This window comes from Manihot esculenta, chromosome 9 (genome assembly GCF_001659605.2).
Source record: "Manihot esculenta cultivar AM560-2 chromosome 9, M.esculenta_v8, whole genome shotgun sequence".
Lineage (NCBI taxonomy): Eukaryota > Viridiplantae > Streptophyta > Magnoliopsida > Malpighiales > Euphorbiaceae > Manihot > Manihot esculenta.
The window spans coordinates 4,811,204-4,825,056 of NC_035169.2; the positions used below are offsets into that span (position 1 = coordinate 4,811,204).

The 13,853-nt window shown below is 37.4% G+C and overlaps 2 protein-coding genes across 2 annotated transcripts; one reads left to right on the forward strand and one right to left on the reverse strand.

Annotated features, from left to right (window-relative positions):
- The first annotated feature begins 1,351 nt into the window (after positions 1-1,351).
- On the forward strand, positions 1,352-5,113 carry LOC122724573. Its single transcript, XM_043959872.1, has 4 exons — positions 1,352-3,645; positions 3,733-4,047; positions 4,128-4,206; positions 4,298-5,113. Exons 1-4 carry the CDS (start codon positions 1,352-1,354, stop codon positions 5,111-5,113), a joined length of 3,504 nt encoding a protein of 1,167 aa, XP_043815807.1.
- A 135-nt stretch (positions 5,114-5,248) lies between these two features.
- On the reverse strand, positions 5,249-11,256 carry LOC122724574 (polygalacturonase-like). Its single transcript, XM_043959873.1, has 5 exons — positions 11,127-11,256; positions 7,231-7,307; positions 6,247-6,363; positions 5,979-6,115; positions 5,249-5,306 (listed from the first exon to the last, which is right to left on the reverse strand). Exons 1-5 carry the CDS (start codon positions 11,254-11,256, stop codon positions 5,249-5,251), a joined length of 519 nt encoding a protein of 172 aa, XP_043815808.1.
- Between the last annotated feature and the right edge of the window lie 2,597 nt (positions 11,257-13,853).

Genomic DNA, 13,853 nt, shown 5'->3' on the forward strand with positions numbered 1-13,853 from the left:
CAGACAGATCCGAAAGTCTTCTTTCGGGGGCAAGCTTCGGCAGCTGAATGCTGCCTCCACAAGGGGGTTCGGCGGCCGAAAGTTCCTTCGGCTGCCGAACTTGGTTTCTTCCCAAAGGGCAGAAACTTGGCTCACATGAGCCTCTTGCCTCCCAAAACCTCAAATCATGCATATAGCTCAACTAAAACATGCATACCAGTTCCTAGGGGTCTCAAACAATCAAATACCCCAACTACAACACTTCAAACACACACAATCAACACACATTGCTCAAAACATCAATATTAACCCATAACTCAAATATAACCTAACATGCATTTCTACCCAAAGAACTCATAAAATCTTACTTAAAACACATAAGGAGCTTAAGATCGGCTCTTACCTCTTGAAGATCGAGAGGGAGACGACCTAAACTTGGAGATCCACGAAAATGAGCTCCTGAGTTCCCAAAGCTCCAAAACTTGTTTCAAAAGTTCAAAACCTTCAATGCAAGCTTAAAACTCAAGAAAAAAATGGTGGGGATTTGAAGGAAGAACACTAGATTTGGAAGAGGGAGGTCGGAAGCTAGCTGTGGCCGAAAATGGGAGAAAGCTCGCCCATTTCGGCCAAGTGATCCTTTTATAGGTGGCTGGCCAGACCACGTTCGGGGGCCGAAAGTGCTTCCGCATGCATGCCATGTTCGGCGGCCGAACTTGAGTTTCGGCGGCCGAACCTGGACTTCCCTCACTCATGCTTTCGGGGGCCTAACGTGCCTCCAAAACGCATGCATGTTCGGCGGCCGAACTTGACTTTCGGCGGCCGAACCTGGGTTTTCCTCCAAGGACTTTTCATGCAAAAACTCATTTAATTTCATACTTAAAACCATTAAAATTCATGAAAACATTTTATAAAACATGTTTTTACCCCACTAGAGGCTTCCGACACCCGAGATTCCACCGGACGGTAGGAATTCCGATACCGGAGTCTAGGCGGGTATTACAACATGCTGCTGCTGTGCAGCAGATGGTGCTGCTGTGCAGCAGCACTTGCTGCACACAGCAGCAGCACCTGCTGCTGCACCTTTCTTTTGTAATTTTTTTGTAATTTTTTTAATTATTGTGCAGCAGCAGTTACACCATTATTTTGTAATTTTTTTTTAATTATTGTAAACATTTATATGAAAAATTATTCAGTTTTTTTATAACTCATTTTTATAACTTTTGATATGTATAGTTCGGCTTGGTCGGTTTACTTTACGTGCCTTCATTCAATTCTACTTTGATATGTATTGTTAAATTGATTAGTGTGTTTGATTTGTTAAATTAGTATATAATTAGAGTTGAATTTGTTTATATTTCAGAATATATTTATCATGTCGGTAGATCGTAGTTGGATGTATGAGCGACTAGATCAAAATGGCTTCCTGAATTCTGAATTTGAGGTTGGAGTAGAGACATTTCTAAATTTTGCCTATTCACAAGTACAGTTTACATGCCAAGATAAAATTCGTTGTCCATGTTCTAAGTGTCAGAATAGAAAATTTCAAAATAGGCAATATGTTACTTATCATCTTTGCAAAAATGGATTTGTTGGAGGGTATACTAAGTGGATTGCGCATGGTGAATTTATCACTCATGAAATAAATTCTGAACAACTTGAGGAGCAGTCTACTGATTATCTTGCTACAACCAACAATGTCAATGATTATAGAAGCATGGTCACAGAAGCAATGGATATAAATTGTGGTACATTTGGAGTTGGTAATTCTGAAATGGACAATCAAACCATGGAACAGAATTTAGAAGTTTCAAAATTCTATGAATTGTTACATGATGCAGATGTGCCGTTATGGGAAGGCTGCAATAATCATACCAAGTTATCTGCTGTATCTCAATTACTGAACTTAATGTCAGAATTTCACATCAGTCATAGTTGTTTTGATAAGTTTATGGGAACAGTAAAAAGTATGCTACCAGAAGGAAACCTCTTACCGGATAATTTTTATAATACGAAGAAGATGATGTCCACTCTAGGCCTTGGTTATACAAAAATCGATGTTTGTGTAAACAATTGTATGTTGTACTTTCAAGAAAACATCGACAGAACATCATGTACAATATGTGGTCACCCTCGATATAAACCAATACAATCATTTATGGGGCGACGAAAAAAGAGACCATTTAAAGTGTTGCGATATCTGCCTTTGATTCCCAGACTCCAAAGACTTTTTATGTCATCCAAAACTGCTCAGCATATGGTTTGGCATGCTTCTAACCAACATGTAGATGGTAGTATGGTGCATCCTGTTGATAGTGAGGCATGGAAACATTTTGATCGCACCCACTCTTGGTTTGCATCTGATCCAAGAAATGTTCGGCTTGGATTATGTACTGATGGATTCAACCCTTTTGGACAACGGTCTAAGCCGTATTCTTGTTGGCCCGTAATTGTTGTAGTTTACAATTTACCTCCATGGATGGCAATGAAAAAACCTTACATGTTTCTGAATATGGTAATTCCAGGTCCTAAAAGCCCTGGAAAAAGCTTGGATGTTTTTTTGAGGCCTTTGATTGATGAGTTGAAAATATTGTGGCATGAAGGAGTTTGGACTCATGATGCAAATTCTAACCAAAACTTTCAAATGAAAGCAGCACTGTTATGGACAATAAGTGATTTTCCTGCATATGGTATGTTATCTGGATGGAGCACACATGGTAGAATGTCATGTCCATATTGTATGGAAAATAGTAAGGCCTTTGTACTTCAGCACGGTGGGAAGCCATCTTTTTTTTATTGTCATCGTCAATTCCTTCCTATTAACCATCCATATCGAAGACAGAAAGATAAATTTAAAAAAGGTTTCATAGAAAAAACTCCTCCTCCTCCTCGTATGACAGGTGATGTTATACAACATCGAGTTAATTTGTTGAGTGATGTTGTGTTTGGAACAACTACTGGCAAGCAAACTATACCGGGGTTTGGAGTACAGCATAACTGGGTAAAAAAGAGTATATTTTGGGAGCTTCCATATTGGCAATCAAATTTACTTCGACATAATTTGGATGTTATGCATATAGAAAAGAATGTGTTTGATAATATATTCTACACAGTTATGGATGTGAATGGAAAATCAAAGGACAATATCAAGGCAAGACAAGATTTGAAAGTCTATTGCAATCGTCCTGAGTTGGAATTGTTGTATAATAACGGTAAAGTATACAAACCTAAAGCCACTTATTCTTTGAATAAAGAACATAAACGGTCAATTTGTCAGTGGCTTAAGGATTTGAGGTTACCTGACGGCTATGCTTCGAACATTGCTCAGTCTGTTAGTGTGAATGATTGTAAATTTTATGGATTAAAAAGTCATGATTGCCACATATTGATGCAAAGACTGATACCAATTGCATTTCGTGACATATTGCCTAAAGCGGTTTGGGATGCTTTGACTGAGTTGAGTCATTTTTTTAGAGACATAACTGCAACCACACTCACAGAAGAAAATATGAATATCTTAGAGAAAAATATTGTTGAGAGTATTTGCAAGATGGAGAAGATATTCCCACCTGGTTTCTTTGACTCAATGGAGCATTTACCTATTCACTTGGCATACGAGGCAAAAGTAGATGGACCTGTGCAATATCGTTGGATGTATCCCTTTGAACGGTAAATGCAACACTAAATCTTTACATATGGTGTATTGTAAATAAATGTCAAATAAATCAACTAACAGTCTAATTATTCTTTTACTAGATACCTTTTTGACTTGAAGAAAAAAGTCAAAAATAAAGCTTCTGTTGAGGGTTCAATTGTTGAAGCATATCTTATTGAGGAAATTTCATCTTTTTGCTCACACTACTTTGAGCCATCTATCTCGACAAGGCTAAATAGAGTTCCAAGAAATGATGATGGTGGACATGTAGAACCTATGGGACGCCTTTCGATTTTCACTCATGCAGGTCGACCTTTTGGGCAGTTGGAACATGGCAGAATGTTGTCAAATGAAGAGTACTATGCAGCACATTTATATGTGTTATTGAATTGTCCTGAAATTGATCCGTTTATTGAGTAAGTGATTTACATTAAGTATTAACATTTTAATCATATAAAATAAAATATGATACAAAAAAATTAATTTTTTTGTGTAGGATTTTTGATTCTCATTTTCGAGAAACAATACCAAATATCAGCGATCAACAAATTGAGCAAATGCGAGAGCGAGAACTGGCTAATTAGTTAAAAGACTATGTAAGTATTGCAAGTGATGATTTGAGCATTTGCATTATTGTTGACTTCTAACTTAATATTTCAACATTAGGTGGGAAGGAACGAAGTTGATAACTGCATTTATCAAATAGCTCAAGGGCCCAGCCGAAAAGTACAACCATATAAAGGATATTTTGTGAATGGATTTAAATTTCATCGACATGATTATGGCAGAGAGCGAAAAACATTAAATAGTGGTGTATGGGTCAAAGGAAGTTGTTATAATGAATATGAAAGTGATTACTATGGCTTGTTGAATGAGGTATTAGAATTAGAGTACTTTGGAGAGAAAAACAAGATAATCCTTTTCAAGTGTGAATGGTTTGACACTAATAGAGGGGTAAGGGTCCATCCTCAACATGGTCTTGTGGAAATCAATGTCAAATTAAGGCTAGCATCATCTGATCCATTTATTTTAGCTCAACAAGCTCATCAAGTTTGCTATATTAAATATCCTAAAATCAATAAAGTCAGAGTTGACTGGTGTGCGGTTTTCAAAACCAAAGCTAGAAGCACTTACAATATTGGACCTTCCATGGTTAACAACAATTCAAATGAGCAAAACTCCAATGATGTTGCTTATCAAGAGGATGATGTCTCAAGACCTCAAGAAATTGTACCAACAACCGAACTTGATGATCCCACAATGTTACTTGATTCAAGTAGTATGGTTGAGGTGGATGTTAATGAATTGCAACAAGTGCAACAACCACTTGAAGTGGTGGAAGATGAAGATGAGGATGTAGAGGAAGAGGAAGAGGGAGAGGATGAGGAAGAGGAAGAAGACACTAAAGAGTCAGATGACGATTTAGAAGTTGATGGTAGTGATAGTGATGATGATGTCAACTTAGAAGATGATTCTGAATGATACATTGTAAAGTATATCATATTTTTATATATATTCATAGACTTAATATTTGATTATTATTTTTTCTATTGTTTGTCTTTATTGTTAATTAAAACTAATGGACAATTATTTTTTCAGATGCCTCGAAGAGCAGTATCATCTAGAGATAGAGGACATAGCCAGCAGCTCTCTATGAATGAAACAGATAATCCAACTGCAGATTGTACTTCTATATCAGATGATTCAACAAATTCATAAATTAGTTTTTAGTTTTATGAACATTGTTAAGTATTATTGATTTATTTTAAATTTTATGACGATTGTTAAGTATTATGAATTTATTTTAAATTTTATGAACATTGTTAAATATTATGGATTTATTTTATATATTCTGAATATTGTTAAGTATTATGAACATTACTTATAATTATTATGAATGATATTTGATTTATATTTAATATGATTCTTAATTATAAATTATTTGATTATACAGGGAATATCTAAATAAAAACAGGGAATTATTTTTTGTGATTGAATTTTAACATATTAGCGACGGATTTGTGAGAAATTTTTTTTAAAATGTGTTAATATTTCCGACGGAAAATTTCCGTCGCTAATTATTTCCGACGGATTAGCGACGGAATATTTATCGGATGAATTGGCATTTCCGACGGATTTAGCGACAAACGTTTTTCGTCGCTAAATTTTTCCGACTGAAGTTTCCGTCGGAAAACCGTCGTAAATTTTTCCGACGGAGTTTAAATCCGTCGGAAAAAATTAGCGACATGACTTTAAGCGACGGACTTGAGTCCGTCGCAAATCCATCGCTGAAAGTTTCAGCGACGGATTTTTTACTTTCAGCGACGGAAAAATCCGTCACTGATACCCTGTTTTTTTGTAGTGTTGCAATAAAATATCTTGACATGGATAGGCTTTACTACAATCAAATTTGATTGCCACTTCAGTAGCACTTGTCCCCTTTATGTTCTTGTACATCACATTTTTCACTTTAACTGCTGATTTCTGCATTCATCATCCAAACCATTCAAATTTCACCCCATTTTGTCAATAACATAAAATTTTAGAGACTAAATTATAAATTTTGTTAAATTTCAGTGCAAGTGTTTCAGCTTAGATTTAATTTGATTATTTACCTGTTCTTTGCATGGTTTATGATGATCACAATAGTACTGATTTATTATAATGGGATTGCTCACATTGTGCATTTCAATATTTTGAAACTTGATGTTCTTGGCTATTCCTGACCCTCCCTGCAAAGAAAGGAAACTAAATAATGACAAAATACATATTTTTTTAAAAAAATTTATATACATAGAAAATAATCTTTGAGATATGGTAGTGTTATAAAATAATGGGAGATTTATATTTTAATCTCTGAGTATTGTCATTATTAATAAGTCAGTCACTACATTTTTAGAAACCTATTAAAATATCCTCAATTTTTTTCTCCGTCAACGAAATAGTATTTCTGTCATATTTTTCATTAAAAATAGATAAAGGATGAGAGAGAAAATTTTTAAAATTCAATTTTACCCTCAAATAAAATCTCTTATTTAGTCATTAAATATTGCTATTATTAACAAGTCAGTCCCTATATTTTTGAAAATTTATTAAAACGTCCTTATCTTTTCTCATATCTATTAAAACGTCTTTATCATTTTTTTCTATTAACCAAATAGTCCCTCATCCTCCTCCTCAAAAAAGAAGATGATGAAGAAGAAAAAAGAAGAAAAAGAAGAAAAAAGAAAAAGAAGAAAAAGAAGAAGAAAGAGAAGAAGAAAATGATGACGATGATGAAGAAAAAGAAGAAGAAGAAGAAAAATCTCTTTCTCCTCATTAAAAAAGAAGAATAAAAAGAAAAATCGAAGAAGAATTGAAGAAGAAGAAAAAGAAGAACCAAAGAAGAAGAAGAGGAAGAGAAAGAATGAAGAAGAAGGAGGAGGGGTAATTTGATTTTTTTGCTATATTTTTAACGGCAAAAATAGACGAAATGACTATTTTATTTACGGAGAGAAAAAATAAAAATATTTTAATAGGTTTATGTAAATGTAAGTATTGACTTATTAATAATAACAATATCAAGAAACTAAATTGTAAATCTTTTTAAAATAATTAACCTGCCATGTTTTGATCCTGACACCATTCGTAGTCCCAGAAATCTCAGCACCATCAATAGTTACTTCTAAAACATAAGCTTTTCAGTCCCCTGATGCTTGAGATGAATAGGAGTTCTATCGAGTGTTTGGAATAGAATTAGCAGTGTTCGGTTCAAGTCGAAAAAATTAACTGAATTGAATTAATTTAAAAATTCAGTTTGATTTTTTATCTATTTTAATTCAATTTGATTTTTAATTTTAAAAATTTCTATTATTTCAATTCGATTTGATTTAAATAAAAAAAATTAAAAAAATCAAATCGAACCGATTAGTGATAATAGTATATTATTTTCAATAATATAGAGAGATTAGATCATATTAAGGTTAAAATATTTCAATTAAATTTTAAAATACTAGTGTGTTATTAGTGTGATTTTCGTTATGATTTGTCATGTGGATTTCAGTGGGTATTACAAGAACGGAATTATGGTGATAAGAAGATCTCATTCGTTTCCACAGACGGCGCCAATTGATGTTCTGAGATGAAAATAAGATTTACAGTGATTGTGTAAACTTGGATGGAGAATAAGACATTTCTCCCCTTTTATCCCTTTTCCTTTTGTCCGCTAGTGACGTCTAACCGCTTTTTTGCTATAATACCACATGTTTCTGTCACTCAGATCCGTACGTACGGATGTGTCAGGAATCAATTGGCACCGTCAGTGGATATTACGAGAACGAAACTCCGGTGATGATAAGATCTCTTTCGTTTCCACAGACGATGCCAATTAATGTTCTGAAATCCAGAAAATAGGATTTACCGTGGCTGTGTAAGTTTGGATGGAGAAAAAGACATTTCTCCCCTTTTATCTATTTTCTTTTCGTTCGCTAGTGACGTCTAACCCGTTTCTCTGCTATAGTGTTACCTGTCTTTATCACTCAGATCCGTACATATAGATGTGTCAAGGCTCCTCTCCACGCTTTGCCATTTAATTCCCCTGGCGCTTATGCAGATAGAGCTGCGAAGTGACTTAGCCTGTTCTCCTACCTCTTGTCACGTCACTAAACTAGGCTTCCTTCAGATGGTTCCGCGCGTGTGACTTGTCCGACCTGCTTCGTGTTATCGAGCTGGAATCCGCAGTGTGAGGTTTGTTCATTTGAGTGAGGTCTGATAAATCTTGGGCCAGTTCAAGATCTGACCTTGCTCTCAGTTATAAGAAACTAATCAATATTTATAAAATTAAATATTTTTAATTTATTATATTATAACTAAAAAAAATTAAATTAAATTTACATAAATTCACACTAAATTACAATATAATTTCTAAAATTTTATTTAATAATAAACTAATATTTAAATACATATTTTTATTACAATAATATCATTTTTTTACTAATTTTATTATTTACTTTTTATTTTTATTTTTATATAATATCATAGATATTAATAAAAATTAAAATATAAAAAATTATAATTTAAAATATATAATATTTTATTTTATTTAAAAATATTATTAATAGAAAATAAAATTTTATATATATATATATATATATAAAATTTATAATATTGAATATAAATACTCAATGGAATACTTTAATATATATTATTTATATGTAATATTTTATATAATAAAAATTTATTCATTATAAAAATTTATTTAAAATAATATTATTATATAAAATAAATATAAAATATATTTAATTTTAATATAAATTTTAAATTAAAAATTATATATTTTATTAATAATATAAAACTTTTAAAATTATATTATAATTTGATGATCTGAGATCCAGAAATAAGGTTTTACAATGAGTTCAGTAAAACTGAAAAAGTTTAAACCTAGAGGAGAGTATTTCTCCTTTTATATGTTTCCTTTTGTCCGCTAGTGACGTGTTAACAGAGCGTGTATCATTGGACCACCTGTCCCTGCTACATTGATACGGACGTACGAGTGAATCAGATTTCTGTCCCATGCATAACGGCCTCTGATTCTCCCCGGACGTGCATGCGGACGGACCCACAAGATAGATGGGATGACTTCTTTCCCTGTTCCGGGCCGGGCCGGAAGGTGGGATTAACAGTGGGGCCCGAGGGGATCTGTTTGGTGGGCCATAAAGGCTGGGCTGGTCTGATTGAAAAATTTAGATGGAGCCCGGTCTCAAGGCTGAGCGGGCTGGGCCTGGTGCATATGTGAGGCTTGAGGGCCTCTAGATAAGGGCTGGTGTTGATCAAGCATAATTTAGCCACATTTTTATGATATTTATTATTGTTTATTTACACATTATTTAGCTTAATTTATGGTTTTTACCTTGTTTTTACAGAAAAGGAAGAAATTGGAAAAATGGAGAAAAAGTGCAGAAAATGACAGAAAAGTGATTGGGTCAGTGATTTGCCCAAATCACTCGTAGAAACTGGTCAAATCACTCGCAGAGACAGAGACAGAAACTGGACTGAATCCCAGAGAACGATTGGAGCAGATTGGGCGAGTGATTTGCCCAAATCACTCGCAGAAACTGCCCAAATCACCTTGACAGCAGAATTTACAACAGAGGCGGGAAAAGAGCAGAAAATCTAAATTCAAAGAAAAGAAGTCCAAATCCACTTCAAACACCACAAGATCAGTCCCAAGAGCCACGCCCTTCACTTAGAGAGTTCCATTCTCAATCAAATACAAAATCCAAAGAGAAATCAAAGACTACAAAGAAGACCAAATCAAATTGAGATTCTAAAACCCTAATCAAATTGGAATTGGGATTCTCCAGCTATATAAGGGCAGCATCCAAACCAACATCTCATCATCCCATCTTCAGCAATACTGCAGAAAATTACAGCAGCTTTCTTCCTTTCTTTTCTTTTCTTTCTTTTGAGATTTTGTCCACCATGAGTGGCTAAATTCCATCCTTTTCTAGTTGAAGTTGGTGAATTTCAAATTTTGTGATGAATTGGGAGATTTAAATCTCCATTGTTAAACTTCTATTTATTATCAATATTTATGTAATTTGAGCTTTCCATAATTATTACTTTGCTTTTAGAATCAATAAGGGCACATTGCTTTTAAATTGCTTAAGTAATATTGTTTGAATGATTTAGGTCCGTAATTGCTTAGGTTGTTCAAATATACATTTAATCAAATTGCATAATCTAAACTTGACCACGCGGTTGGCAAGGATAGAATTGGGTTTCTCTAAGTCTTAATGCAGTCAACAGTTGTTCGATGCCAAAGGCCCCAAGGACGTTCCTTGGCAACTTGTTAACTAGTGTTTGATTAGCGAACGTTTCCTAATCAAACTAGAACTAAGGAGGAATTTAGATTGTGAGAAGCGTCTTCCACATCTTAAACTAATTTGTTGAGATAAATAGGAGTATTAAAGAATCAATGATCAATTCTAAACAATCTGAAAAAGATCCATACTTCAACTATAAATTTTTCTCTTATTGATTTACTCAAACTTTAAATTATTACTTTCTTTTGCTATTTAATTTTAATCATCAATTCAAAACCCCCCTCTTTTATTTACTTGCTGTTTACCTAGTCATTATTAGGAAAATCTTTGGTGTCAATTCCCTGTGGTTCGACCCTATTGCCACTATCTGCAAATTTATTTGTTGATTGATAATAGGTTTATTTTTGACGGCTTCGACAACCGCTTATCAGGTGTCGTGGGCCTGGCCTCCGACCGGGGCGAAGAAATCCAGCGGTCATCAATTGCCCCTTTACCTTCTCATCAGTTATTGCCCGACTGATGAGGGGGTAAATACCGAGACTCATTATGACCGCGCCGCCTAAGTACAGCCTGCCTTAGAACATCTTTTCATCTCGCCATTGTTTCAAATTTCAAATTCTCCAGCTTTCTCAAAACTTTTGCTCTTCTTTATTCTCTGTTTTCCTTCGCTCTCCTCTGCTCATCCGCTATACCGCTCTTCAGGTACGCCTTTTCTACCTCCATGAAAATTTCTAAGCTTCCTAAAGTTTTTAACCTCAAGTCTAGTATCACTCCCTCTACTATAACTAACTTCTTTTCTCGGAGGTATTTGGATACTCCCATTTACTGTATCCGAGCTCCTCTCTGAAACGAGAGGATTGTTCTTCCAGATCCTCCTCCTCCCGGTTTGATAGATCCTCAGAAGGATCGTAGCATAGTCTTTTTTGTTAAACAACGGGACTTTGGTCTAACTTTTCCGTTTACCCCCTTCTTCATCGAGGTTTTCCAATATTTCAGGATAACTCCCCGAATGCTATCCCCAAATTCTATTTTGTTCATGTGTTGCTTCGAATCCATTTGCTTGAGCTGGGGATTTACGCCCACGGCGCGTCTATTCGTGACCTTTTTTCGTCTTGTCAGAGCAAGTAACTGTTTTTATTACTTTGCCCCCCGTGGGGGTTTATCCACCCTCACGGGCTATAAGGATTCCATAAAGGGCTGGATAGAGGGTTTTGTAGTTGCGGAGCTGAAGAAAGACTCCGGTTCGTCATGGGGGGTGGAGCTCGACTGGGAGGAGGTCTCTCTGGGTTGCAACGACCTGCCCCAGCTGAGCCTTACCAAACAGGTCGGGTACCTTCATTTGACTTCTGTTGACAAGAAGTACGATGTCGAGAAGTGTATGTTTGCCTGTAATCTTAGGGATATCCAAGATGCGGGTATTGTACCTTGCCCAGTCATTTTGCCTTTTCTTTGTGATTTCTACTGGAGATTATGCTAACTTGTTTTGATTTTATATTTTTTGTAGCTTCTGACTCCAAGATGGACCAAATTAAGCCTCCAAAGAACTTGGTTCTGTCTAGAGAGAGTATGAACGCTGCGTTGGATGCCCTCCAAGCTGGGCAACGCGTCTCAGAGGCTACTACAGAGGTGGCCCGGGTTATTTCTTCCAGGACGGTTAGCCGACCTCCTGCCCAAGCCTCTTCCCGAGCTCCTAAGCCGAGCTCCCGAGGTACCAGATCTTCAAGGCCATCTAGCCGTAGTGGGTCGAGCTCGGCTATTCAATCTTTCCAGGTTCTAGAATCTACGCAAATTGTGGTTCTGAGGACGGAGGGGACTCCCCAGGTCGCCACCGGGCCGGTTGAGGATGTCGAGCTGGAGAGGAAGGATTTAGTTGCGCCTTCTGGGGGTGCTTTTGCGGAGGTGCCTGGGACGCACCCTGCCGACGTCAACGTTCCTGTGGGCGAGAAAGAGATCAGCCTAGCAAGGGGAGATATTCAGGGGGCCGTTACTGAAGACTCCCCTGTCATCGAGGGAGTAGGGCCCAGTCCAGTAGATGACGAGGCCATAGCAGAGGAGGTTGGGAGTAAACGCCCTCCTCCTTCTAGAGCACCTGCCCCCGTGCCTAAGAAATCTCGTGCTTCGCAGGGGCCAGCTCCTGCCCTGCCTGCTATTGGAAAAGAGAAGACTTCTATGGTGCCTCTGCTGTCTGCACCGGATAACGACATCCCGAATCCAGAGGACATCACTCATCAGTCCCCTGCGAGCTTGGTAGCCGAGTTAATCCAGGAGCGGATGTTCGGCGGGGTCACGGAAGCCTCAGACCCTCGCTTGCTGGCTCTCACTGGCATTCTGGCCAGCTCCACTCAAGAGCAGGCAACATTTCGATCTCGCCCCCGGGGGGAGTTAGGAGATACTATCAGGGAGATGCTTCTTATGGTGAGTTGTCCTTTCCGACTTCTGTCCATGCTTTAGTTTTCATCGTTTCTTTGTTCTGACAGCTTTCTCTCTTTGCTAGGTGATGGGCCTCTTTATGGAGGTAGATGCTCACGACCATGCTCTCCAGGAGTCCGTGGATCGCCGGGTCGAGGAGGCATGTTTGGAGGAAAACCTATCTGCCATCAGTGATGCCCGAAGCAATCTAGCCGCAACTCAGGAGCATTCCAAATCCTTACAGGCAGAGCTGACACATGCCCTGGATGCTGTCAAAAGGGCGGATGAGAGGGCAGCTGAAGCAGATATTCGCTGTAAAGAAGCCCTGAAACAGCTGTCTTCTCTGGAAGAGGTCCAGAGGGAGAGAGATGAGGTCCGCCACCAGTATGAGGCCTTGAAGGCAGATTCTAAGGTAGCCCAGTCTCAACACGAGGTCGTGATGGGTCAGAGAGAGGAAGCCCTGGCTCGGGTAGTGGTCCTCGAATAGGAGCTGGCCAAGCAGGCTGAGAATTTTAAAGATCTGACCTTGGAGGCCGAGACAACAAAACTCCAAAATCAATATCTCTACCAAAAGGTCGAGGCTCTGAAGAAGAAGTGTTCAGCCTTACTTGAGGATGCTAAGCTGGCTGAAGATAGGATTCAACTGGAGTGTGAGGAGTGCCTGCGGGAATTCAAGGAGTCATCGGAGTTGAAGAAGGAGATTGAGCAGGCCTGTGAAACTCATCTTCGAGCTTACAAAGATTCTCCTGAGTTTAAGACAGAGATAGCTGAGGCTTGCCAGGCACGACTTACGAAGTACAAAGCCTCTGATGAGATGAAGATCGTTATTTGGCGCAAAGGCTTCCGCATGTTTGTGTCTAGTTTCAACAGGGGTTTAAGAGATTCCAGACTTGCTCTTTCTACCCCTTTAGCGAAACTCCGAGCTGCTGAGGTGGACTCCGATGGCGAAGACGTGCTATATGGGGAGGATGATCTGCCTTTGCCCAAAGGAACTTCTCACACTTCAGCTG